The following is a 27,095-nucleotide window of genomic DNA, read 5'->3' as shown; positions in this document are numbered from 1 at the left end:
AGTAGTCCTTATCCTCTATAGACCTCTCACTTCTCTCCCTTCTGTAGGGTGGATGGGAAACCTTTTAGAACTGGTTGTCTAGTTGTTCTCCAGTTACCCTTATAGAGTTAGCATATTGGTGTCAGAATAGTATTTGAGATACAGTTGAAGTCGGAAGTTTACATACACCTCAGCCAAGTACATTTAAACTCAGTTTTTCACAATTCCTGACATTTAATCCTAGTAAAAATTCCCGGTTTTAGGTCAGTTAGGATCACCACTTTATTTATTTCAGATTGTATTTTTTTTCATCACATTCCCAGTGGGTCAGAAGTGTACATACACTCAATTAGTATTTGGTAGCATTGCCTTTACATTGTTTAACTTGGGTCAAACGTTTTGTGTGGCCTTCCACAAGCTTCCCACAATAAATTGGGTGAATTTTGGCCCATTCCTTCTGACAGAGCTGGTGTAACTGAGTCAGGTTTGTAGGATCCTTGCTCGCACACACTTTTTCAGTTCTGCCCACCAATTTTCTATGGGACTGAGGTCAGGGCTTTGTGATGGACACTCCAATACCTTGACTTTGTTGTCCTTAAGCCATTTTGCCACAACTTTGGAAGTATGCTTGGGGTCATTATCCATTTGGAAGACCCATTTGTGACCAAGCTTTAACTTCCTGACTGATGTCTTGAGATGTTGCTTCAATATATCCACATAATTGTCATTCCTCATGATGCCATTTATTTTCTGAAGTGCACCAGTCCCTCCTGCAGCAAAGCACCCCCACAACATGATGCTGCCACCCCTGTGCTTCACGATTGGGATGGTGTTCTTTGGCTTTCAAGCATCCCCCTTTTCCCTCCAAACATAACCATGGTCATTGTGGCCATACAGTTCTATTTTTGTTTCATCAGACCAGAGGACATTTCTCCAAAAATTACGATCTTTGTTCCCATGTTCAGTTGCAAACCGTAGTCTGGCTTTTTTATGGCTGTTTTGGAGCAGTGGCTTCTTCCTTGATGAGCGGCCTTTCAGGTTATGTTGATATTGGACTCATTTTACTATGGATATAGATACTTTTGTACCTGTTTCCTCCAGCATCTTCACAAGGTTCTTTGTGTTGTTCTGGGATTGATTTGCACCTCTCGCACCAAAGTATGTTCATCTCTAGGAGACAGAACGAGTCTCCTTCCTGAGCGGTATGACGGCTGCGAGGTCCCATGGTGTTTATACGGGCGTACTATTGTTTGTACAGATGAACGTGTTACCTTCAGGTGTTTGGAAATTGCTCCCAAGGATGAACCAGACTTGTGGAGGTCTACAGTTTTTTTTTTTTTTTTCTGAGTTCTTGGCTGATTTCTTTTGATTTTCCTATGATGTCAAACAGAGGCACTGAGTTTGAAGGTAGGCCTTGAAATACATCCACAGGTACACCTCCAATTGACTCAAATGAAGTCAATAAGCCTATCAGAAGCTTCAAAAGCAAGACATAATCTTCTGGAATTTTCCAAGTTGTTTAAAGGCACAGTTAACTTAGTTTATGTAAACTTCTGACCCACTGGAATTGTGATACAGTGAATTAGAAGGGAAATAATGTGTAAACAATTGTTGGAAAAATGTGTTTTTTCATGCATAAAGTAGATGCCCTAACCAACTTGCCAGAACTATAGTTTTAATGAGTTTTAATGACTCCAACCTAGGTGTATGTAAACTTCCGACTTCAACTAAGTGTTTTGTATTATGGTAGTTACCCATGTAGAATTAGCATAATGGTGTCAGAATAGTATTCGAGGTGTGTTGTGTTATCCTAGTTACCCTTATTATGCCCTAAAAATGTGTAGTCAGATTGCAGACAGTGCATGTAGTAACATGGTTCATTGTTGCAGTAAATGTTTAGTATGGTTCAGCTGGAGCCATAAGTACCGTACTGGCCTGGCTAGTAGACTACAGCAGTGATGAACTCAATAGGCTAACTCAGGGAGGGTTCCACAACACCGTTAGCCAGCAGAAGTTGGCCAGTGATTCCCATGTTCCTCCCTCTGTACCAGTTGCCTGGTTTGACTATGCTGACAGTGACACAGCATTCCCAGAGAGAGGTGGGTTTCAGGCCAACCATGGCTCCATATCACCGCTCTATAAAGCAGGGGTTCTCAAAGTGGGGTCTACAGGGGGTCCGTGGCCAGATCCCCAAAAACTAACAGATTAAACACATTTTTTGTTCAAGTAATCCGTGGAATAAGTTCAGCAGGTGTTAAACTGTGAAACTGTATACGAATAATGTTCTTAAACCTTACAACATGGTCCTGGGAGACTCACAGGGATATTGGTATCCACATTCTACATTTTTCAACTCAATACTTGTATTTCCCCCCTCCCCTCCCCACTTTTAATTTTTTAATACATTTTAACATAAATGCACTGTAATTTAATTTTTTTAAATGGCTAAGTTTTCTCTTCCTCATGGCAAAATGTGTAGAATTACAGGATATTGATGTAGCTTGAAAACTGCAACATTTTCTCTCTGATGCCAAGGGATTTAAAATGTTCCTTCCAGGGCCCGAGACAGAGTACAACTCTTGTATGCTACTTTTATCTCACTCGAGTTGTGTTATGATTATGAGGGGGTCCCTAATGAACTTGCCATCACAAAAGGAGTCTCTGGCCCCAAAAAGTTTGTGAATCCCTGCTATAAAGGACCACCCCACCCCACTCATCTCCACCCACCTAAACACAGACTGGGGCTTATTCAGGGAATGCCACTGAATTAATTCAGATAAAGTTCATTATCTAGACCAGAAATGATTTTTTTTTTTCACCAGGGCATCATGTCTGCTCTAGTCATGACATTTCCATCCTTCTAAACGTTGCCTTCTACTGAATAAGCACTAGGCTGTATGATGGAGGCCATGACTGTGTATATGACTGGACAAAGCCATGGATCACATGACACATTCATACACATGTGAAGACTCGATAGCGCATTTGAAGCCAAGGGAGTCTGTTAAGATGACGTATCATATTGGAGGTTTTTGTAGACGTAACATGTGTTTGCGGTTTGAGCTACTCCAGGAAGTGACGTTGCTGACTAGCTCAGTGCTGCCCCCTCATTGAATATTTCAAGTTGAAGTCTGACCGGGGTACTGCAGGCTGCCATTAGCAACTCAATTATACTTATTGTGTGAGTGATTTTATTATAATCTGTTCAAGAACATCTGGTGTAATAGAAGCAGTTATTGGTACCATGATTGTCTTTGAAAATGTGTATTTATTTACATGAAGATTGTCCACAGTTTACCATTTTCTCCATCATTGTAATGGGGGAACATTTTCTGCAAACAATGTCTGCAGTACTGTGGTCGGCCTTGAATGTATTGGCTTAAGTGAGAGGGGGCAGTCATTCTCCTCTGGATTGGAGCCTAATAAGCCAGCCTTATCTCTTTGTATTCCCCTCTGACTCGCTCCCTTCCCCTGGTGGTCAGGTGAGGTACCGCAGGGAGCACGCCTTGGGCCGCCAGCTGCCCTTCTTCCCCCTGCTGGAGGATCTGATGAGGGACGTGTGTGACGGCGCCGCCCTCCTCACCGTGGTCCACTATTACTGCCCCGACCACATGAAGCTCCACGGTACATCATGGGACGACATCTGTCCTCAACAAACTGGGGTTTCATCACTAGATGTTAAATCTATCCTTTTTTTCTCCCTGATTGGTCAGGAATCCCAAATTTTGTCTGACCTCAAACAATTAGTAAAATCATGTCTTTAACCTGTTTTGTAATTGAAATGGTCCATTGAGCTCAACTCCAGATCTATGTTGTGGACATTTGACATTAAATCTGTGTTGTGCCCTGACTGCCAAGGAGGATTGCATGTGACATTACTAAACATCAGGTCAATGAGCTCCATCCTGACCTTTTTGACCTCTGTATCAGATATCTGTCTGAAGGAGGTGACCTCCATAGCTGACAGTCTGTACAACATCCAGCTGCTCAAGCAATTCTCAAATGAATATCTCAACAAGAGCTTCTACCTAACCATGGAAGATATGCTCTACTCTCCACTGGTTCTCAAGGTAAATAAGTCCTTTGGTATTTGTCGTCACTGTAGCTGTGTTTTTCCCTGCAGCTGTGTTTTTCCCCGTCCCTGTAGCTGTGTTTTTCACTGTTTTCCCTGTAGCTGTGTTTTTCCCTGTAGCTTTGGTGTTCACTGTTTTTCCCTGTAGCTGTGTTTTTCCCTGTGTTTTTCCCTGTGCTTTTCCCTGTGGCTGTGCTTTTCCCTGTGCTTTTCCCTGTGCTTTTCCCTGTGCTTTTCCCTGTGGCTGTGTTTTTCCCTGTGCTTTTCCCTGTGGCTGTGCTTTTCCCTGTGCTTTTCCCTGTGCTTTTCCCTGTGCTTTTCCCTGTGTTTTTCCCTGTGTTTTTCCCTGTGGCTGTGTTTTTCCCTGTGCTTTTCCCTGTGCTTTTCCCTGTGCTTTTCCCTGTGCTTTTCCCTGTGTTTTTCCCTGTGTTTTTCCCTTTGGCTGTGTTTTTCCCTGTGGCTGTGTTTTTCCCTGTGGCTGTGTTTTTTTCCCCCATCACTGTAACTTTGAGGACTTTGTTTTTCTGTGTTTCTAAGGAAGCACTTGATTCATTGATGGTTTTGGTAACGTGTTGTATGTCATTGTAGTTGAGTTTCTCTAACGTGGTTCTTGTTTTCACTATTCAGCACAATGTGATGGTGTTCATCGCTGAGCTCTTCTGGTGGTTTGAGACTGTCAAGCCAGAGTTTGTCCAACCCAGGACGGAGGAGTTCAGAGATGGTGAGGATCATCTCTATGGGTGTGTTGTGGTCTGAATGGGATGGGTCAACAAATCAGGACAGGCAGGAGAGGGAAAAGGAGTACTTTAGGACCTCCTTACAGAACATGTGATTCAACTGGAGTGTCATTATTTTCATTTCTTCCAATGACATTTCAATGCAAATGTGTAAATGATCCCCATGCAATGTCAATAGTGTAATATATAGTGTTTAGATTTAGCTGATTAATAATAATATAATTGATTTTGGATGAACTTGACCATCAGTTAAAATAAGCAGCTGCAGTTTTGTATATATGCATTTATTTCACCTTTATTTAACCAGGTAGGCTAGTTGAGAACACCTTTATTTAACCAGGTGAGAACACCTTTATTTAACCAGGCAGGCTAGTTGAGAACACCTTTATTTAACCAGGTGAGAACACCTTTATTTAACCAGGTAGGCCAGTTGAGAACAAGTTCTTATTTACAACTGCCTGGCCAAGATAAAGCAAAGCAGTTCAACACACAGGTAAGATAAGGGCGGGCGGTAAGGCAATAAATAGGCCATGGTGGCGAAGTACTTACAATCTACCAATTAAACGCTGGAGTGATAGATATGCAGAAGGTGAATGTGCAAGTAGAGATACTGCGGTGCAACGGAGCAAGATAAATAAAAACAGTATGGGGATGAGGTAGTTGGATGGGCTATTTACAGATGGGCTATGTACAGGTCCTGTGAGCTGCTCTGACTGCTGGTGCTTAAAGCTAGTGAGGGAGTGTCTCCAGCTTCAGCTATTTTTGCAGTTCGTTCAAGTCATTGGCAGCAGAGAACTGGAAAGAAAGGCGGCCAAAGGAGGAATTGGCTTTGGGGGTGACCAGTGAGATATACCTGCTGGAGCGCGTGCTACGGTTGGGTGCTGCTATGGTGACCAGTGAGCTGAGATAAGATGGGGCTTTACCTATCAAAGACTTGTCGATGACCTGGAGCCAGTAGGTTTGGCGACGAGTATGAAGTAAGGGCCAGCCAACGAGTGTGTACAGGTTGCAGTGGTGGGTAGTATATGGGGCTTTGGTGACAAAACGGATGGCACTGTGATGGACTGCATCCAATTTGTTGAGTAGAGTGTTGAAGGCCATTTTGTAAACGACATCGCCGAAGTTGAGGATCGGTAGGATGATCAGTTTTAAGTACACTAGTTACATTATTCTCCACCTCTTACCCACCTCTGTTTTGATTGACACCTCTCCACTTCTCTCACAACAGCCCGAGCCATGGCTCAGCCAAAGAGTGCCCGCCCCTCAGTGCCCATCTCCAACGCCACCAAGCGCAGCTTTCAGGTTACCCCTGGCATCCCAGAGGCCTCGCTGTCTGTTTCTGCCCAGAGCAGCCCCGATGGCAGGTACTCCCTGTACCCTGCTGAAGGCTCTGACCCTCTGTAAGTTAATTTCTCTCTGTCCACCCACCCTTCTCATTTCATCATCCTGTTTATTTATCTCATAGTTAGCTAGACAGGGATGAAGAGATTGAGTGTAGAGATCTAATGCTGGTGTTGATACTCAGTTCTCTCACCTCTTTGTTTCCAGCCCACCACTTTCTACCTTTTGCTTTGTCCAACACTGTGTTTATCAATGTTAATGAATTGATGTTTCACAGTACATCCAGCCAAATAAATGGATAGCTTTGTAATACCACCACCATTTCAGAGACCATTGCTTATCATGTGCTGGTTGTTCAGAGGGATGGTCAAAGAGTAGCTGATTGGATTAAAGGGACAGTAGGTCAGATGGGCAAAGGTCATTATGTCAACTGACTGGTTGTGTGCCTGTAAGGTCTGTGGTTATGAAGAAAACACCTAGTTCGTACTTCTTATGATTCTTAAATGCAAGCAATAATATCTCAAGTGATTCCCTGTGAGAATACGAGACTGATAGAGTGTAGAGAATGTGGGGTCAATCCGCTTTACTAAAGGTGTAAGAGGGGCTAATCCCTTATACTGTGTTGGTACTTAAGACCTTCTGAATGAATTAACATTTGCCAAGAAATAATATATAAAGACCAACTGAATGCATTCACACAGCCTGGATAAAATATATCCTGCAAAGATGGAGTTGGAATTTGATCTGCTGCTTAGAGAGATCCTGCAAAGATGGATCATGAATGTTGACTGCTACGGTACTGCTAAGAGATTATTGTGGACTTGGTAGGTAATCTAAGTGGTTTGTGCCATTTTGATTATTTTCAGTAACAAGGGAGGTCCTGGGGAAGCCTTCAGCCCCTCCCACCCACTCCTCCCCCTAAGGCAGAGACAGCAGCAGGGAGAGGACGGATCAGGTGAGGGCACTACACAACACCACAGTTATCATTTACTATAGAAGACTACTAAAAACTATCCATAGCTTTATACAAGTTACATTTAGCCCTTTCTGATGGCTGTGTAGTTTTTATTATAGTGGAATATTATTACAGCTCATATTTCAAGAGATGGCTTTTCTGGTCTGCATTGTAGGTAGCTTTGTGATCTATGTTGTCTGTGTATCTAGGCATCAGAAACCGCTCCAACTCCTTGGAGAACAAACATCCACGAGGCTCAGTGCAGGCCTGGTCTGACAGGAGACAGAGGTGTAGTATGAGAATAACACTGACCTCCCTTCTTGCTCTGAAATGTTCAATCAATGCATGTTTCAGAGATTTGGGTGACTAATTGGGGGATAGTTCAACAAAATCTGTAATTTTGTAAGTAAAACAAACCCTTTTCTTCTTGATGGCCAATGTTGTGCATCTCACTTCTTCCCCTCTTTTTCTAGGCCGACGTCTACGCTCAACCCGTACACGTTTGGCATCTCAGCCACTGACAGCGATGCTGACATTGCCTCTGGTGACAGTGTGAGTCTGGCCCGCTCCATTAGTAAAGACAGTCTGGCCTCTAACATAGCCAATCTCACCCCCAAACACCAGGTTCTCACCCCCCAGGGCCACGCCCAGGTAGGCCGTGCCCCTGTCAGCCCCGCCCCCCGCCGAGTCAACGGTCACGGCCTTCTGGGAAACGTCAATATGGAGGAGGCACTTGTGGCCGTGATGAGGACAGACGCGTCAGCCTCTCTTCCCAGTCAGGGAGAAGCGACGCAGCAAACTGCTGGGGCTGAGCCCAAGGATTGTTCTTATTTAGAACCTCTGATGCCTGCTGTGCTGAAATCGGCGAAAGAGAAGTCTGTATACCTGAACAAGGAGGAGGAGAGCGGGGAGGTAAGTCGATCGCGGGGAGGGGGTTCTATCCGGAGAGTAGAAGGGGGTCCTGAACTTGTGGCATCGGCCAGGAGGAAAACCCCCACCACCCTAAACCGGACCTACACTCCCACCTCTAGTGGGGAGTTTGACTTGTCTACTGAGATCTCACTGGCTGGGCCACTCCAGGGACAGGGGGCCTTCAATCCCATGGACACAAGCAGTGTGGATCCCGACTCCAAAGTTCCAGCAGGTGGCTTCTACCTCCACTCTGACAGCGAAGACCAGAAGCCTTGGCATGAGCCAGACCTGGACGAGGCTCATGATGAAGACCTTGATGAAGCTCTCACCACCAAGGACCCAACTAGGCCTAGGAAGACCTTTGACGAGGAGGAGGAGTCAGCCAAGCTTATGGAGGACCTGAAGGTGAAAGAAAAGAGGGACAAGGACAAGGGGGATGATTGTAGTAGCGGTCGCTCGAGCCCCTGTCTCAGCACCCACTCCCAGGCCAGCAGCCTAGCCAGTGGCAGCGTACGCATGACCAGCTTCGCTGAGCGCAAGGCCCAGCAGCGCTTTGGCAGCAACCAGGACCTGCGAACCAGTGCCTCCAGCTCCCAAAGGACCACCCCGGATGGCTCTGAGTGCAGCGGGCCCATGTCCACCTCCCGGAGGCTGAAGATGGACCAGAGCCCCTCCATGCCCCAGGGGGGGCGGGGAGACGGGGGGACCAACATGCTGGCTTCTGAGCTGGTTCAGCTCCACATGCAGCTAGAGGAGAAGAGGAAGGCCATTGAGCACCAGAAGAAGAAGATGGAGATGCTGTCAGCCAGGCAGAGACAGAAGCTGGGCAAGGCTGCCTTTCTGCACATTGTCAAGAAGGGCAAGAGCGACACCCTGCCCCACCCGCTCAAAACAAACTACTGCAAAGAAGAACTCAATGGGGACAAAGGGGGAAGCTCAAAAGACGACTCTTGCGTGGACGCTCTGAGAGGGGCCACAGAGACTGAGTCTGCCACCTCGCTGGTCCCAGATGCCTTAGAGACGGTGGACAAGAAGGGCAGCTGTAGTCCTGGTCTGCTGCTGGATGAAGAGCTGGACTTGGATGAGTGTAACCGCTCCATTGAGATGCTGAATGACGCCATCGGCAGCATCCAGCAGCAGATGATGCAGCTTTCCCTCCAGCAGGACCTGCTGATGAAACCGAACGTACAGTCCCCTCCCAGGGTCCCGTCTCCCTGCTCAGTCAATGAGAAGACCAGCGGATCTGAACCCAAGGCCCGACCTGCCGTCCACTTTGTGGATTTGGGCAGCGGCGCACCAACCACTGGCACCGCTCCATCCAGGAAACCCCCCAAGCTGAGTTCGGCCCGTGGCCCCAGGACCAAGCCCTCAGAGCTGAAGCTGGCCAAAGAGCACGGCAGGCCGGGCCTGGCATCAAGCAGGGCTATCACCCCCCCCCACAGCCTGGAGACCCTGCCTCACCTGAGGCAGTTTCCTGGGGGCAGGTCCCCCAGGGCAGACCACCCCGACGTCAGCTCCAAAACCCCCTCCGCAGGTGGAGAGCCAATCAGTGGGCAGGACAAGCCTGGACGTCGTGCCACCTTCAGGCTCCACGACGAGGCTAACCTGCGCACAGCGGCCCGTATCGAACCAGTGGTCGTCATCCCAGAAGTGTCCTTTGAGCCGTGCCTGTCCAGTACCCTGAGGGAGGGGGAGCTGAACTCCTCCGACGGCTCGGGGAAGGAGAACATCCCCTTGGAGGAAGTGTCGAGGAGCAAAGCCCCCCTGATCGAGGTGGACCTGTCAGACCTGAAGGACCCAGAGGAGATGGAGGGAGACGGGGGGCAGGACAGCACCATGGATGGGGAGGAAGGGGAACAGAAGTCTGGCCTGGGATTCTTCTTCAAGGTACATCTGAAATGTTGTCTTTTTACAGTGTGTGTGTATATGTAGACAAGATGCACCAAATTCAATGACCGCAAACAGGGCAGGGGAGGAAATTACATTGTTTTTAAAGTTGTACAAAATTGTCTTGGAAGGGATAGTACGAAAGTACCTCTTACTAGCCACTAATGTAGAAAAAGGGCAGGAGACAAGGGGAGGACACACAGCAGGCAATCATTTGGCATAAATTGAGTTGTATTAAAATGAATTGAGAAAATTGATGCCAGTATTGATCAAGTGTTACTTTTTATGCTGCAGGATGAACAGAAGGCAGAGGATGAACTGGCTAAGAAGAGAGCAGCTTTTCTCATAAGGCAGCAGAAGAAGGCTGAGGAGACCCGGCTACGAAAAATGCAGCTGGAGGCTGAGTCTGAACAGAAACGGGAAGAGGCCAGGTAACCAACATTGCATCTACCACCAAATCAAAACGGTCTGTTAGACAATACATACTGTTCAGCTAGGATAAGACCATGTCCAAGCACTACTGCAACACCACCACAACCCTCCCACAATAGTCGTTTGGAACATTGGTGTGTCTGTTCTATTTACCTTGAATATTGACTCATTGAAAACACAGACAAGAGCAACGGCATTCCTCTTCTGCCCTGCGTTAGAGAATATTCTAACACAGGACCTTCTAAAGTGTGTTGACACTTGAGATGCATTTTAAATACATTGTGACTCCGTCTATTCAAATGCTGCAGTTGTTGAGCCTATGGTCTGTCTTCCCCCCAGGCGGAAGGCGGAGGAGGACCGGATGAGGAAGGAGGAGGAGAAGGCCCGTAGGGAGCTCATCAAGGAGCAGTACTTGAGGAGGAAGCAGCAGGAGCTGATGGAGGAACAGGGCCTGGGCAGCCCCGCCAAACCGAAGACTGCCAAGACCAAGCCCAAGAAACTCAGTCACCAGACTCACAGACCCAAGTCTGCGTTCAGCAGAGAGGAGATCTCTAGCGACACCTTCTCCTCCAAGGGCTCTTCTTCCACACGTAAGAAACACCTTTCTAGTCCAGGGGTTTCTAACTGTTGTCCCAGAGGGACCTTTACTCCACTGCTGAACTGACAGATCTGATCCAGCTGGGCTGGAGGAAAAACCCTGCTGACACTGATTCTCCTTCATCTAGGCCACATTTTATTCATCTCAATTATCATTGAGACAATATTGCACATATTGCGGTCATGCATTTCTGTGTGTGACGATAGTAGCGTAATGAGAAGAGGTTAGCTACACTAAGACAGCGTCTGTTTTGGTTCTCTGTAGCTGACAACCTGAGCAGTGTCCAGTCAGGCTCCAGTCTCTCCCTGGCCTCCGCTGCCACCGCCGAGGCAGACAGCGTCAACTCTGGAGTGCCAGGCTCCCAACGGTAAGTAACCCAAATGTGCAGGTGGTTGTGAGTTTCTTTTTTATTTGTGTTTTCTCTGTGTGACATTTTAAAGCCTCTTGTTTTCTCTGCTGTCCGTTGCCAGGGGTGAGTCTGTGGAGTCGTTCCCAGGCCTGAGTCGGAACGCCAGTCGGAACACTGACAGAGACTGGGACAACGGGTCCACTGCGTCTTCCATCACCTCCATGGCAGAATACACTGGTCAGTACAAGTCACCACCTTTAGCATATCAAGCTATTACACGACCCCTATAATGTTCCCATTAAACCATTGCGCTGCTCACTTTCTCCTCGTGTCTCCGTGTATGTTAACATCCAACGTTAAGACCTGTCTTTCCACTGTCCTCAGGTCCCAAGCTGTTCAGGGAGCCCAGTTCCAAGTCCAACAAGCCAATCATCTTCAATGCCATCTCCCATTGCTGCCTCGCTGGCAAAGTCAACGAACCCCAGAAGAACGCCCTTCTAGAGGTGAATTATCATCTTACTGTTAAATACTATCATAAAACAGGTGGTTCTAATCCTGAATGCTGATTGGTTAAAATCTCATTCCAGCTGGTGTATATTCCACAAGTTGTACTGTTAAATGCAATTACCAAGCACTCCAGAACCAGTGGTAACACCCCCCCTCCTCTATCTGACTCCTCCTCTGTCTGATCCCAGGAGCTGGAGAGAGTAGATGCACACCACCTGATGATCCTGTTCAGGGATGGGGGCTGCCAGTTCCGGGGGGTCTACTCCTACTTCCCAGACACGGAGGAGATCCTCAAGCTGACCGGCACGGGCCCCAAGAGCATTAGCAAGAAGATGATCGACAAGCTTTACAAGTACAGCTCGGACCGCAAGCAGTTCACTGTCATCCCCGCTAAGACAGTGTCGGTTAGCATAGACGCCATCACCATCCACAACCACCTGTGGCAGGCCAAAAGAACCACTGTGCCAAAGAAGATCGGGAAATAATCTGGGGAGGCCCCTGGAACTCACCCTGGGGAACCCCTCCTCGGGTCCATGCTCTGCTGGATAGACTGCATTGATGTCCACAGCCAATGAAACTCCCCCTCTATCAAGGATGGCCAGACACGTGGCTCCTTCAGTTCACACTGTGGGGGCATGTATCAATGGATACATGTACTGGTGGCCTGCCAGCGACATTCATCGGGATCTCCATGTGTTCTGTTCAGGTTGTTCGTTGATGGATTAATTCGGTTCTGACTAAGAGAAACGTGTCATTTTGTCATGTGGTGGATGTCTTTTTACTTGAAGTATTTATTGTTTTGTCACTGAAATGGTTGAGCTCCGCTGCAGCAAAATACGCTATGGCTTCCCTCTCTTGTTTGAGTCCATTTGAGTGGGTGGGTGGTTCTCACACACTGACCCATTCAAACCCCCCATCCTCCTCTCTCTCTTGTTGAGGCGGTAGGTGGTTCTCAATCTCTCCACTTCAAAATCTGACCTGAGATGACCAGCTTACGTTCTTTTAGGACTTCTAGGACCAGTATTCTGCAACAAATCAATCTCCAGTATAACTAGCTACCAGACAAGCATTGCCAACTTTGCCTCTCCTTTTCTCTCTGTCCAATGTGCTGCTCTGAACTGTCTCCTGTTTGTTACTGGGCTCCCAGACCATCCACTGGCCTTCTACAAGCATCATACTGCTACTATCAACTGTCTATTTACTCAAACTTTTCTAAACTTGCGCAGTGCAACCCGTCGTAGCACTGTCTATCTGAGATGTAGAATGGTGGCGATTGTTTTTAAACTACTCATCTAGTCTCCTTTAGGCCTTTAAACGAGGGGTAAAGACGTGCGGGGAACAATGGGCTTTGGTACTCTTCCAAATTGTCGTCATGCTTATTTTGTACGTTTTTGTTATTTTTTTAATGGAAAACTGGTTGGTTATACAGTAATCGGCGCTAATGTGTTATCATAACATTACATGAATCGGTATGGCGTACGTTAGCTAGCTAGAGCTAGTCATTTCTCTCCACTAGGCACTACTTCCTGTATAAAGGTGCACTCCACTCATCACGTTTTCAAAGGCTTTTATCATGCAATGTACCACCTCCCTTCTACCACATGAGTGATCGGCTACCCACCATGGGTGGGGTCATTCCATTTCAATTCAATCAGCTCAGGAAGTAAAATTAAACGTATTTTTGTTTACTTCCTGAATTGACGAAATTGACCCCAACCCTGCTAAGCCAACTTTTCTCCCCTCCCCCAGAGAGCTGCATGCTCTTGTTCTGAAGAGTGTGTGTGTTCTGCTATAACCGGTTTGAATGACAGTATTTAATATATTCATAATGGGTCACTCTGTGGGACTGTGGTCTAGTTATTTCACCGACCGACATTAAAGAACATTCCTGAAAGGTGTCAACAAACACTGCCACCATTTTATTTTTCTCTGTCCAAGTGCTTATTATTAGATACCGTATGTTGGCCTCAAGAACAACTAAGTGTTGCACGTGCACTTTACTCACTGATTACAGAAAGTGGAATTCAACTTTAAAAGGGCATTCAAAATGTATTGCAGAAGGAAGATGGTATATTTTTCATAACTGAACTCCAAACTGAGAAACCTTTCCTGAACTAAAACCAAACACTAAGATTTAAGAATGGGTGACCAGTCACTTAAAATAACATCCTTCCTTCACTAATACTGCCGTCTCCAAAAATATATAGAGTACTTGATTAGAATTTTCTGCATTTGATTTATTTTTTTATAGATATTTTGTATGTTAGTGTTTTTGTCTACTAAAATATTATATTGTCATTAATCACTTTGTGTGTACTTCCCATCCCTGTTCATTTGACTATTTCTTTGAGATCATACCATCTATTTATTTTTAAATGGAAGCACTGAAACTGAATACATTTTTAAAGTTATTAAAACACATTTCAATCATTTGTTCTCATTTGTCATTTCACATTTTACTTTCTGTACACTTTTCAGCCTACATCACCAACAGTTTGTTAGTTCCGCACCAGTCAAACGTTTGAACACCTCTACTCATTCCAGGGGTTTTCTTTATTTTTACTATTTTGTACATTGTTTCTACATCAAAAATATGAAATAATGCATGGAAGCAAAAAGTGTTAAACAAATCAAAATATATTTGAGAATATCCAAAGTAGCCACCCTTTTGTCTTGATGACAGCTTTGCACACACTTTGCATTCTCTCAACCAGCTTCATGAGGTAGTCACCTGGAATGCATTTCAGTTAACCAGCGTGCCTTGTTAATTTGTGGAATTTCTTTCCTTAATGCGTTTGAGACAATCAGTTGAGTGGTGACAAGGTAGGGGTGTTATACAGAAGATGGCCCTATTTGGAAAAAGACCAAGGCATGAAGGTTAGTCAATGCGTAAAATTTCAAGAACTTTGAAAGTTTCTTCAATTTAAAATGTTTTAATTAAAAAAGTGCTATGATGAGTCTCAAATCAAAGTTTATTTGTCACGTGCGCCGAACACAGTGAAATGCTTACTTACAGGCTCTCGTGAGGACTGCCACAGGAAAGGAAGACCCAGCATAGCTTTACCTCTGCTGTAGAGGATGAGTTCATTAGAGTTAACTGCACCTTAGATTGCAGCCCAAATAAATGCTTTAGAGTTCAAGTAACAAGAATTTGACTTGCCCATTAAAAAAATTAATAAAAAAAAGACCTCAACATCAACTGTTCAGAGGAGACTGGGTGAATCAGGCCTTCATGCTCGATTTGCTGCAAAGAAACCACTAAAGGACACCAATAAGAAGACTTGCTTTGCCCAAAAAACATGAGCAATGGACATTAGACCGGGGGAAATCTGTCCTTTGGTCTGAGTCCAAATCTGAGATTTTTGGTTCCAACTGCCATGTCTTTCTGAGACACAGAGTAGGTGAGTGGATGATCTCCGCATTTGTGGTTCTCACTGTGAAGCGTGGGGGTGCTTTGCTGGTAACACTCATTGATTTCTTTAGAATTCAAGGCACACTTCACCAGCATTCCGCAGCGATACGCCATCCCATCTGGTTAGGACTATCATTTGTTTTTCAACAGGACAATGACCCAAAACGCACCACCAGGTTGTGTAAGGGCTATTTGACCAAGACGGAGAGTGCTGCATTAGATGACCTGGCCTCCGCAATCACCTGACCTCAACCCAATTGAGATGGTTTGGGATTAGTTGGACCACAGAGGGAAGGAAAAGCAGCCAGCAAGTGCTCACCATATGTGGGGAATTCTTCAAGACTGTTGGAAAATAATTCCTCATGAAGCTGGTTGAGAGAATGCCAAGAGTGTGCAAAGTGTGGCTACTTTGAAGAATATAAAATATATTTAACATGTCTTTGGTTACTACATGTTTCCATATTTGTTATTTCATATTTTTGATGTCTTCACTAATATTCTAAAGAAAAACCCTTGAATTGAGTAGATGTGTCCAAACTTTTGACTGGTACTGTACATGTGTATGTTCTTGTCAGAGACACTTGCATATTCACAGTATAGTTTTGCATGCCTTGTTTTCACCCCACACCAGTTACCTAGGGATTATTGAAGGCACGCTTCACTTAAATCATTTAGGTGGTCCAAACTTGTTCCACCGGGGCTGGGCCAAAAAGACTGAATATAATTCATTTCAACCCAGATCACGTCACTATAAGGGAGTTGGTGGATGTGCTGCTATCCTCCAGGCCTCCCTAGTGTGAACTGTCTCTCCCTCCACCACTCAACTGGAACAATGGTGATCTCCCGGCCATGCCTCAATGGCATGCAGCACTCATAACCATGGTAAACTGTTGCAGTCATGCATACACCTACCATGGCAATGGGCAGTTCATTCTCTTGAAGTGGCTCTCTGAGTGTCATGTATTCACAGAACAGAACATACTGTCAAACACTCAGCTTTCTGTCCACATCTGTGGTAGAATTACTCCTCAGTTCTGTGTAAATACTACATGTTCTAGTAGGACATAGGAGTCTGTCATGCAAGGCTACATTCTGAGGTAGATCATCGTGAATAGTGAGTATTCTACCTATTTCTATTTACATAAGTATTCAGACCCTTTGCGATGAGACTCGAAATTTAGCTCAGGTGCATCCTGTTTCCATTGATCATCCTTGAGATGTTTCTCCAACTTGATTGGTTTCCACCTGTGGTAAATACAATTGTTTGGACATGATTTGGAAAGGCACACACCTGTCTATATAAGCTCTCATAGTTGACAGTGCATGTCCGAGCAAAAACCAAGCAATGAGGTCATTGGAACTACGAAGACTCTTCCTAGAGCTGACACCCCGGCCAAACTGAGCAATCGGTGGAGAAGGGCCTTGGAGAAACTCCAAACTCCCTAAAAACAGGTGTGCCAAGCTTGAAGTGCCATACTCAAGAAGACTCGAGGCTGTAATCGCTGCCAAAGGTGCTTGAACAAAGTACAGAGTAACGGGTCTGAATACTTATGTAAATGTGATCAGTTTTTTATTCATAATACATTTCTAAAAATCTGTATTCACACATTTGACTTTTTCCTCATTTTACTAGGTTACAGCCTTATTGTAAAATTGATAAAATGAATTATTTTTGATCAATCTACACACAATCCTCCCATTCTTCTCTGCAGATCCTCTCAAGCTCTGTCCAGTTGGATGGGGAGCGCCGCTGCACAGTTCTTTTCAGGTCTCTCCAGAGATGGTCGATCGGATTCAAGTCCGGGTTCTGGCTGGGCCACTCAGGGACATTCAGAGACTTGTCCCAAAGCCACTCCTGCGTTGTCTTGGCTGTGTGCTTAGGGTTCTTGTCCTGTGGGAAGGTGAACCTTCACCCCAGTCTGAGGTCCTGAATGCTCAGGAGCAGGTTTTCATCAAGGATCTCTCTGTACTTTGCTTCGTTCATCTTTGCCTCGATCCCGACTAGTCTCCCAGTCCCTTCCGCTGAAAAACATCCCCACAGCATGATTCTGCCACCACCATGCTTCACCATAGGGATCGTGCAAAGTTTCCTCCAGATGTGACACTTGGCATTCAGGCCAAATAGTTCAACCTTGATTTCATCAGACCAGAGAATCTTGTTTCTCATGGTCTGAGTCCTTTAGGCGCCTTTTTGGCAAACTTCAAGCGGGCTGTTATGTGCCTTTTACTGAGGAGTGGCTTCTGTCTGGCCACTCTACCATAAAGGCCTGATTAGTGGAGTGCTGCAGAGATGGTTGTCCCATCTCCACAGAGGAACTCTGGAGCTCTGTCAGAGCTGGGTTCTTGGTCACCTGCCTGACCAAGGCCCTTCTCCCCAGATTGCTTAGTTTGGCCAGGCGGCCAGCTGTAGGAAGAGTCTTGGTTGTTCCAAACTTCTTCCATTTAAGAATGATGGAGGCCACTGTGTTCTTGGGGACCATCGATGCTGAATACATTTTTTGGTGCCCTTCCCCAGATCTTTTCCATGACACAATCCTGTCTCTGAGCCCTATGGACAATTCCTTCGACCTCACAGCTTAGCTTTTGCTCTGACATGCACTGTCAACTGTGGGACCTTATATAGACATGTGTGTGCCTTTCCAAGTCATGTCCAATCAATTGAATTGGACTCCAATGAAGTTGTAGACACATCTCAAGGATGATCAATGGAAACAGCTCAATTTTGAGTCTCATAGCAAAGGGTCTGAATACATATATAAATAAGTTTTATTTATTTTTACATATATATTTGCACAGGGTGGAGACCAATAAAGAACTACACAGGGTGGAGAACTACACAGGGTGGAGGCTGATGGAGAACTACACAGGGTGGAGACTGGTGGAGAACTACACAGGGTGGAGACTGGTGGAGAACTACACAGGGTGGAGACTGGTGGAGACTGATAGAGAACTACACAGGATAGAGAACTACACAGGATGGATTCTGGTGGAGAATTACACAGGGTGGAGAACTACACAGGGTGGAGACTGATCGAGAATTACACAGGGTGGAGTCTGATGGGGAACTACACAGGATGGAGAACTACACAGGATGGATACTGGTGGAGAATTACACAGGGTGGAGAACTACACATGGTGGAGACTGATAGAGAACTACACAGGGTGGAGACTGATGGGGAACTACAGAGGATGGAGAATTACACAGGATGGATAATGGTGGAGAACTACACAGGGTGTAGAACTACACAGGGTGGAGACTGATAGAGAACTACACAGGGTGGAGACTGATGGAGAACTACACAAGGCGGAGACTGATTAGGAACTAGACATGGTGGAGACTGATTAGGAACTACAAAGGGTGGAGACTGATTAGGAACTACACAGGGTGGAGACTGATTATGAACTACACAGGGTGGAGACTGATTAGGAACTACAAAGGGTGGAGACTGATTAGGAACTACATAGGGTGGAGACTGATTAGGAACTACATAGGGTGGAGACTGATTAGGAACTACATAGGTTGGAGACTGATTAGGAACTACACAGGGTGGAGACTGATTAGGAACTACAAAGGGTGGAGACTGATTAGGAACTACATAGGGTGGAGACTGATTAGGAACTACATAGGGTGGAGACTGATTAGGAACTACATAGGTTGGAGACTGATTAGGAACTACATAGGGTGGAGACTGATTAGGAACTACAAAGGGTGGAGACTGATTAGGAACTACACAGGGTGGAGACTGATTAGGAACTACAAAGGGTGGAGACTGATTAGGAACTACAAAGGGTGGAGACTGATTAGGAACTACACAGGGTGGAGACTGATTAGGAACTACACAGGGTGGAGACTGATTAGGAACTACAAAGGGTGGAGACTGATTAGGAACTACAAAGGGTGGAGACTGATTAGGAACTACAAAGGGTGGAGGCTGATTAGGAACTACACAGGGTGGAGACTGATTAGGAACTACACAGGGTGGAGACTGATTAGGAACTACAAAGGGTGGAGACTGATTAGGAACTACACAGGGTGGAGACTGATTAGGAACTACAAAGGGTGGAGACTGATTAGGAACTACACAGGGTGGAGACTGATTAGGAACTACAAAGGTTGGAGACTGATTATATGAACTACACAAGGTGGAGACTAATTATGAACTACACAGGGTGGAGACTGATGGAGAAAACCTGTATGAATATATGAAGACGTCAGAGGTAGAGCAGCAAAGAGCCAGGATGTAATGAGTCCAGGTGGGAATTAGAAACCTGACAGGAAAAGATGATCTTACTGATAAAGCGAGTCAGGAACATGAAAGTGATGATGAAAGGATTTATAATCTACAAAATGGCAGCAGAAATACAACCCAGGCTTCTGAGGATACAGAGATCATACCTTATCTGACTATTGCCCCTGACTCTGCCAAACCTAACCCTGACCACAACAAAGGCATAGTGAGGGTCTCCCCGATCTTGGTTCAGTGGCAGGTCCACAATGCCACACAGAGGGGGCTGAGTCTCTTCACTGACCCCGACCCAGTCCAAGAGGTCAAAGATGAAAGAGAGAACCAATCGATGGATGAAAATGAAACAGGGAATCTCTCAGCTGATCGTGACCCTGTCCAAGAGGTTGAAGGTGAAGCAGAAAACCAATCGGACGACCCCGACCCTGACCAAGAGATCGAAGTCAAAGCAGACAACCAATCACCTGATCCTGACCAAGAGGTCGAATGTGAAATGGACACTATCTCAGTTGATGTTTCTCTGGGGGGGGGGGGCAACACTACTGTCAGTGTTCTAGAATCTTCACCATCACCCATTGTTCTGGAATATTCACACCCAGAAGAGGACAGAGGTGAGACTGGTGAGGAGTTCAAGAGTAGACTCTGAAACAATCTCTCCAGATCATGATGTAGTCCAACTGGACAATGCTGAACCCTCAATTGAGTCAAGTGCGTCCTTGTCAAGCTTGGTCAATGCTACTCACATCCAGTGAGGTCCTTACCCAGACACGGATTCTTCCTGCTCCAGAAAACCCTGAAGAATTGGAGAACAAACCTCAAGAAACCCCACAGTTTTCTTCAGACAGAATTCCCAGACAGAGTAGAGGCCAATCCAACCCAAAGGGGGTGCCAAAGAGTCGCAGCAGGGAGAGAAGAGAGTGTAGTGGTGATCCACCTGGTGGTGGTTCTCCCAGTGATGACCACCTGCTGCTAGAGAATGAATACACCTTTACTGACTTGCTGCAGGAGGAGGTTCAGAACCAGGGCCAATGAACCAGAGACAGGTGGTAAACGACACCAGCAAACAGAGGACGGGACAGGACCGGCCGTGGCTTTAAGAATTTTAAAGCACTATGTAGTCTTTTTTATATGATACTGGTGTGATCTTATTTTTTTACTACTATTGGTTTATGTTTCATAACTGTGTACATTGTCAACATTAGAGTGAATCAATACTGAACATGTGTTACCCCAACACCCTGTTAATAATGATTAACAGCAATGCTATCTCAATGCTGTTTCTGAGTGATCATTTTTCTCTGTGATTCAAACAAACAACAGGAGTGTTTATCCATTTCAATGTTCCCTGCTGCACGTAGCATTTATTGTTTCATATTTTACATCATGGTAGAGAAGTACACAGACTTCATAATAAGAAATAGTAGAAAATGGACCTTTTCACAACGAATTAAGAACATGATAAAGTGAACAGAGGTTTTTGGAGAACATGCATGGTTCCATATAAAGATATCAAATGATATGCTTACAAAAAAGAAGCGGGGAATAGTATCATCAGATTCATTTTCTAGGTGTGATACTTCACACAGGTCGGCAATCTAGCTATAGGAAAACATATCTGGTTTGGCAAGCTTTATTTAAAAACATGCTTTTTGTGTTTGCATGCCCCTTTCTAAACTACAGTATAAACTTCAAAAAACACAAACAGATTTTCTATGGATTCTAATTCTACGGTGACTGATGGGATTGTACACACTCATTGTTTCCATGGTGATCAACTGTACTCTTCTTTAGTCCTCCAGATCTGTAAACAACCTTTCTGTGGGGGCCTGGCTAGAATCAAACATATTCTATCTACACTTACAGTAAATCAATGGACAACGTGGGAATACTATACATCTCAAACACAGCAAGAAATATATATTAAACAACTTCAGTCCTGATATCAAAGTATCAGTTGCCTTTCCTCCATCATAACAAACTTTCTCAACAACCTAATCGTATTCATGCAGTCAGGAAATGCATTTATTATGGTGTACTCTTTTTGTGTGTATTTGTATGCTGGCTTCACCCCCAAAAATTCCATCTAAATGGACAAAGTTTATTGTATAATTTACAATGACAATGAACTTTAAACTTTGCAAACTTAACTAAGTTGATATTGTGTTAACAACACCTCTCTCTGAATATATGGAGACTGACTGTGAATACTGTAGTCTGTTTTATTGTATAGTTAAGTTTCGGGTTAAAGGGTCATGCTATAATGCTCTTAACGACCACAGAGCTTAGTGCAAAAGTATTTCAAGACCTTCTTGTTATCATTTCTGTAAAAATGACCCAGATTTTTTTTGTAACGAAACAATGAAGATTAAAAGTGTTAGACTATTTACAATGGTAAACCACACATATTAGTCCAACAGTATCGAAAAAAATAAAACATAAATACATCTCCTAACCCTTAAATAATGATTCAATATCTAAAGCACACACAATACTACATTTACTGTACAAGTGATTCCTGTATAAGTGAAAGGACATATTGGAATCCAGCTTGCAACACTGTACTCCAATCCAAGCCCATGTACTGGCCATCCTAACAGACTTCAAGTGATAGTTAACTCCAACTCATCTTTACATTAGATTACTTTTGACATCTGAAAACATATAACAAACTTTCATTTTGTAGTGAACGTTCACTTTTACTGTGCCTGTCTCTTATTGTGCAAAACAACATAGGTTTTCCACGGTAAACCGCTTTGAAAATCAGGATCATTGTACTGTAATGTACAATAATTCATAAAATCCTGTCAGAAATAAGGAACGATTGTACATTAGCTTAAGTAGAACACTGACAGATATAAAATAAATATTCAGATACCATATGGCACAAATAGAGCGACATATTGTAGTGGCATGGAAGAATTTATATAGGTTCTTCAATTCCTTTACTATTCTAGACTTTTAATAAGAAATGTCATGTTATAAAAAAAATGGGGAAACATCCAGCATGAGCAGTAAAAGGGTCCCTATATAAGATACAATGTTTTCTACATTGAAAATAGGAAATTAAAAAACGAAAATCAATGTAATTTAAAAAGTGCTTATGTACTATCATGATTGATTTGTAAGAATACTGCATTAACATTGTGATAAGGAATAACCATTTCTGTACCAAACTCTGTACATGACTTGCTATCGTAACTGATAACTACACAGTCCCCCCAGACACACCAGGTGTGCTTGTTCGAGCTCACCAGCATACCATACAGGCAGAGTTTGCTCTTGTGACACCTTTCCATTGGTCCTAAAGTGCGAGCTCCATCCACCAAGCGTGTGAACGAGCTAAATCAAACTAACCTCTAAATATTAAGAGCATCACAGGACCTCTGACATCATCGTCTCTTCTGGTTGCTTACTTGTCCGGAAGGGGGCGTGCTTCCGGTCCGTCTCTCTCTCCCTCCAGTGACTAGTGCACTCTTTCTGTTTTTTCTGTTGCAAAGAGGGCCTGTCTGATGCTCTCCAAGAGGGCCTGTCTGAGGCTCTCCAAGAGGGCCTGTCTGAGGCTCTCCAAGAGGGCTGCGTCTTGCTGATGCTCTCCAAGAGGTGAAGTAGTTAATTAATGATGAGGCAGTCTTTATGCATCCTTCCATAGCAGCTCTGTGTGTGTGTGTGTGTGTGTGTGTGTGTGTGTGTGTGTGTGTGTGTGTGTGTGTGTGTGTGTGTGTGTGTGTGTGTGTGTGTGTGTGTGTGTGTGTGTGTGTGTGTGTGTGTGTGTGTGTGTGTGTGTGTGTGTGTGTGTGTGTGTGTATATATATATATATATTGTGCCGGGGGGTTGGCAATCGGGGTGAGGTGAGGGAGTTTCAGAGGTGGGTCTCGTCCCTGGTCTCAGTGCCAAAGTCTTGCCTCATCCGGCCGCCACCGCTGCTCTGCCCTTGGGCTGGATCCTCCGGCACGTTAGGGCCCGCCAGAGGGTCAGACCGGATAATGTACCTGGAGAGAGACGAGGGCAAAACCAACTCTATTGGGTCACATCCACATTTTTATAGAACACACTACTAGAGAACTGTACTGTCCAAAATAGACTGCTGTGCCCAATCGGGAACAATATTGTATACCATACCCAAGGTTGTGTACAGTCGACACAGCTTGGTACAGTATAGTACATACTGAAAAGACAAGAAGAGGCCACTGATCCCACCTCTCTTGTCGGTACTTACACAATGTCATTGAGCTCCAGCATGGTGTCTGGAGGGGGGTTAATGAGAACGTAGGACAGAGTGTTCTGGTGGTCGTTCATCTCATCTGCAACAGAACAGGGGCAGGTCTTCACAGATGGTCTGGTTTTACTAGTCAACATCAGCCCAATAATGCTCTGTTTAGCAACTGAAACTATAGGATTCCCAGACTCCTTGATCTTCAGTAAGGGTGTAGACTGGTATAAAAATTAATATGCATATAAAGCAAGTCTACAGTATACATCTTGTTTGCTACGAGTTCTGTGTTCATTTTCTTAATGTCTATTAAAATATAATCAATGGTGTGTAACTGTGTACCCCTTGATATAGCATCCCCTGACGTCCTGTGCTTGTCTTGAAGTAGGATCAAGTTGCCCCTAGTCATTGATCTAAGGTCAGAGCTGTGTGTGTTTTACCTGTTTGTGTGTAAGAGTGAGAAGCTGTGTACCTGGGACAGAATGGGGCTCAAGCTTGGGGGTTGGGGGGTAAAGTGCATCTGCTTCTCCAAACCCACCTGTGTTTGCCCCTTATAATGCCAGGCGGAGTGGGCAGGAGAGAGAGAAGGTCTAACCGTTACTGACAGGGCATGGCTGGTACAGGGTAGGCCCATGCTGCCACAAGGCAAGCGTATCTCTCCATGCGCGGTTTAAGAAAGACATGCAGACACTGTCCGACTGTATAGATTCACCTTCTGCACATTCTAGACGTCTGCCTGGTCACTCACGTCAACACGTCACCATGGTTGCCATGCCAATGACACTCAGCCCCCCATATAGAAATGTTGACAGACCCACAAACACAAATAGGACATGCTCTGGCATCCGGCAGGACAGGCTCAACCAATCGAAGTGAGGCTCAACCAAACGAGGTGAGGCTCAACCAATCTAAGTGATTCTCAACCAAACGAGGTGAGGCTCAACCAATCGAAGTGAGGCTCAACCAAATGAGGTGAGGCTCAACCAATCAAAGTGATTCTCAACCAAACGAGGTGAGGCTCAACCAAACGAGGTGAGGTTCAAACAATCAAAGTGAGGCTCAACCAAATGAGGTGAGGCTCAACCAATCAAAATGAGATTCAACCAAACGAGGTGAGGCTCAACCAATCAAAGTGAGGTTCAACCAAACGAAGTAAGGCTCAACTAATCAAAGAGTGAAGCAAAATACATTAGTAGTGTGGGATTGGAAGGGGTCAAAATATAGCATCTAGGATCATCTTGTAATGTAATTCAGATGGACTAAAATGTGCTGAATATTACAAATGATTTGGTATTTAGGCTAATCAAATGCTAAATGGGATTCTCTGTTAACAACCACAGTTATATTTCTACACAATTCCCAGTGTAGTTTTGGTGTGTGGATAGCTATGAACTGTTGGCCTTCTGAACAACACAGGCATAATGCTTTCTGCTCCACTCTGTCCTGCCCTGTCATGTATCTAACTACACTTTCCTGTCCTGCAGTAACTTGGTACTCCGTCTGGCCATCTCTCCTCATCCATCGCCAGTCAACAAGGCTTAGTTAACACAGGTAAAACTGATGGAGCCTACAACATATTTGACTACCGTACATCAGTTGTTCAACCTAAGTGTGAACTAGGCCTATGTCTCCCACTTCAGTCCACACAATGCAGAGGACAGAGAGAAAGAAAGTATGTGTGTCTGCCACCCACCACTGCCATCATCACACAAAGTCATGCAGTAGTGATGTTTGATCATGAGTCTCCATCTAACCTGTTCTGGTCTCCTCTCCTAACGGCTGCTCTGAAATGCCCTGTAACTCTAAGACGGCCAACACTGTTAACCCACAGGCTACTGTAGTCTTGTTCAATAACACATTCTTACTCTGTCACTCACAGGCTACTGTAGTCACTGGCGAACCAGACACCCCCACAGCCCCCGCAAGACAGGGGGCCACGAACTCTGGAGGGCCATGCGCCTGTCATTGAGGTTTATATATATATTTAGAAATTATTTTGACATTAACCCTTCAAAAAGTAATTCAGAAACCTTTTTAAAGTCCATATGTACTTGGATGCTAAGTATTTGTTTCCTGGGCTTAAAGAATGTGACTGATCAAAGTGCCTCAGGCCTTGAAAAATGTATTATTGAACTGATTAAAATTAAGGGGATATCGGTGAACAAATGTCGTTGTCAAATCTACAACGGTGACAGTGTAATGAGTGGAGCGAACTCAGGCGTTCAAGAGATCATATCAGACCGAGAGCCTAATGCTTCTTAGGTAGTTCTTTATGAGTTTTAGTTTAGAAAACAATCTTTCCGCAGAAGAGACAGTTACAGGGATGGTTAAACACAGCTTGATTGCCATAGCAACATCAGGGAAACTGGGCAGAAAGGAGTGGTGCTTCAAATAAGAAGTTCTGCAACATCTTTATTTGTACCTCTCATTCTCCTTTATTGCCAGACTCCAAACATTACAGAAAGAGATGAACTGTATAGGAAGCTCTGGGAACAGCTCGTCTGGATACTGGACAGACAATAAATTGGCAGATGCAAACAGATGATCAACTTTAGCAGAGGACAACAGTTCTTGAGGGTTGGTACAAATAAATATATGTTTGTGATAGTGTTCATACCGGTGAACCAGCAAGTTGTGTGCTTGCAATATCAACAGTCCCCTATATCTGGCATATATTGGCATGCATCACTCAAGACTAAGTTAAAATTGTGTGCAGCGCAATGGACATATAATGCACAATGTCTCAGGAAAGACTGGCTGGGTTGGCAGTACTCACTATAGAAAACAGTCTGGCCCGCAATCTGGACCTACAGGCCGTGGTGAAAACATTTTCACGCAAAAAAGGACTTCAGGAGACCAGGGGAATCTGGAATTAATTTAATTTACCTTGAATATTGCAGCCCATTTGTTTAGGCTTTTAGACATACGAAAAACATTAACAGTGGCTAAATTTACCCTCCAGCCGACAAATTCTTCCCTCATTGTTAGGCTAGATGATGTGTCATTTGTATTACAACTTTATAGTAAATAGCAGACAAGTACTGTACACAGCTATAGATATTAGCCTACACTGCATAATGAAGCGATCTCTAGTGAGTTAGTGTTTTGAGGGTGGACTGACTGTATTATTTAGCATTAATAGACTGGTTTTATTCACAGCAACTTTCTATCCAAGCTGGGAGAGAGTGTGAGGATGGCTCATGTCATGCAGTCAGGTTCAGGTAGGCTATACAGGACAGTTGTATATTTTAAAACTAATCAATTGGTAGCTGATTAGTATACAGTTGCATCAAACATTTATTTCAATTTCAAACTTGAATGACATTTTTGCCGCGAGTCAGCAGTCTAAATGGCAGTTTTGCGACACTGTTTAATGAGAAAATGAGAAAAGGAGAAAATGACGACCAGACAGGCCTACCAATACACATTTATCTATTACCTAAAGCTGAGCTAAGCCCT

At 44.7% G+C, this 27,095-nt stretch overlaps 2 protein-coding genes across 4 annotated transcripts in view; one reads left to right on the top strand and one right to left on the bottom strand.

The window, feature by feature from the left end:
* Positions 1 to 14,196, top strand: part of LOC135513809 (calmodulin-regulated spectrin-associated protein 1-B-like) — a 30,199-nt gene extending 16,003 nt beyond the window's left edge. For 2 of the 3 annotated variants that reach the window (XM_064936751.1, XM_064936750.1), the window contains 13 exons: positions 3,462 to 3,603; positions 3,910 to 4,049; positions 4,679 to 4,772; positions 6,017 to 6,188; positions 6,996 to 7,084; positions 7,294 to 7,372; positions 7,558 to 9,883; positions 10,178 to 10,314; positions 10,655 to 10,905; positions 11,178 to 11,280; positions 11,384 to 11,499; positions 11,647 to 11,765; positions 11,958 to 14,196. In XM_064936751.1, coding sequence (XP_064792823.1) covers positions 3,462 to 3,603; positions 3,910 to 4,049; positions 4,679 to 4,772; positions 6,017 to 6,188; positions 6,996 to 7,084; positions 7,294 to 7,372; positions 7,558 to 9,883; positions 10,178 to 10,314; positions 10,655 to 10,905; positions 11,178 to 11,280; positions 11,384 to 11,499; positions 11,647 to 11,765; positions 11,958 to 12,254 — 4,065 coding nt within the window. In that variant the 3' untranslated portion in view covers positions 12,255 to 14,196. The remainder of the gene's footprint in view (positions 1 to 3,461; positions 3,604 to 3,909; positions 4,050 to 4,678; positions 4,773 to 6,016; positions 6,189 to 6,995; positions 7,085 to 7,293; positions 7,373 to 7,557; positions 9,884 to 10,177; positions 10,315 to 10,654; positions 10,906 to 11,177; positions 11,281 to 11,383; positions 11,500 to 11,646; positions 11,766 to 11,957) is intronic. The other variant, XM_064936753.1, reaches the window with a different exon arrangement.
* Positions 14,197 to 20,764: 6,568 nt separating this feature from the next.
* Positions 20,765 to 27,095, bottom strand: part of LOC135513808 (potassium channel subfamily T member 1-like) — a 176,699-nt gene continuing 170,368 nt past the window's right edge. The window contains exons 32-33 of the mRNA XM_064936749.1: positions 23,643 to 23,727; positions 20,765 to 23,415 (exon numbers count right to left, since the gene is read on the bottom strand). Of these exons, the coding sequence (XP_064792821.1) occupies positions 23,286 to 23,415; positions 23,643 to 23,727 (215 nt within the window). The 3' untranslated portion in view covers positions 20,765 to 23,285. The remainder of the gene's footprint in view (positions 23,416 to 23,642; positions 23,728 to 27,095) is intronic.

Source organism: Oncorhynchus masou, chromosome 25 (genome assembly GCF_036934945.1).
Source record: "Oncorhynchus masou masou isolate Uvic2021 chromosome 25, UVic_Omas_1.1, whole genome shotgun sequence".
Taxonomy (NCBI): Eukaryota; Metazoa; Chordata; class Actinopteri; order Salmoniformes; family Salmonidae; genus Oncorhynchus; species Oncorhynchus masou.
This window is presented reverse-complemented; position numbering and strand designations above follow the sequence as displayed.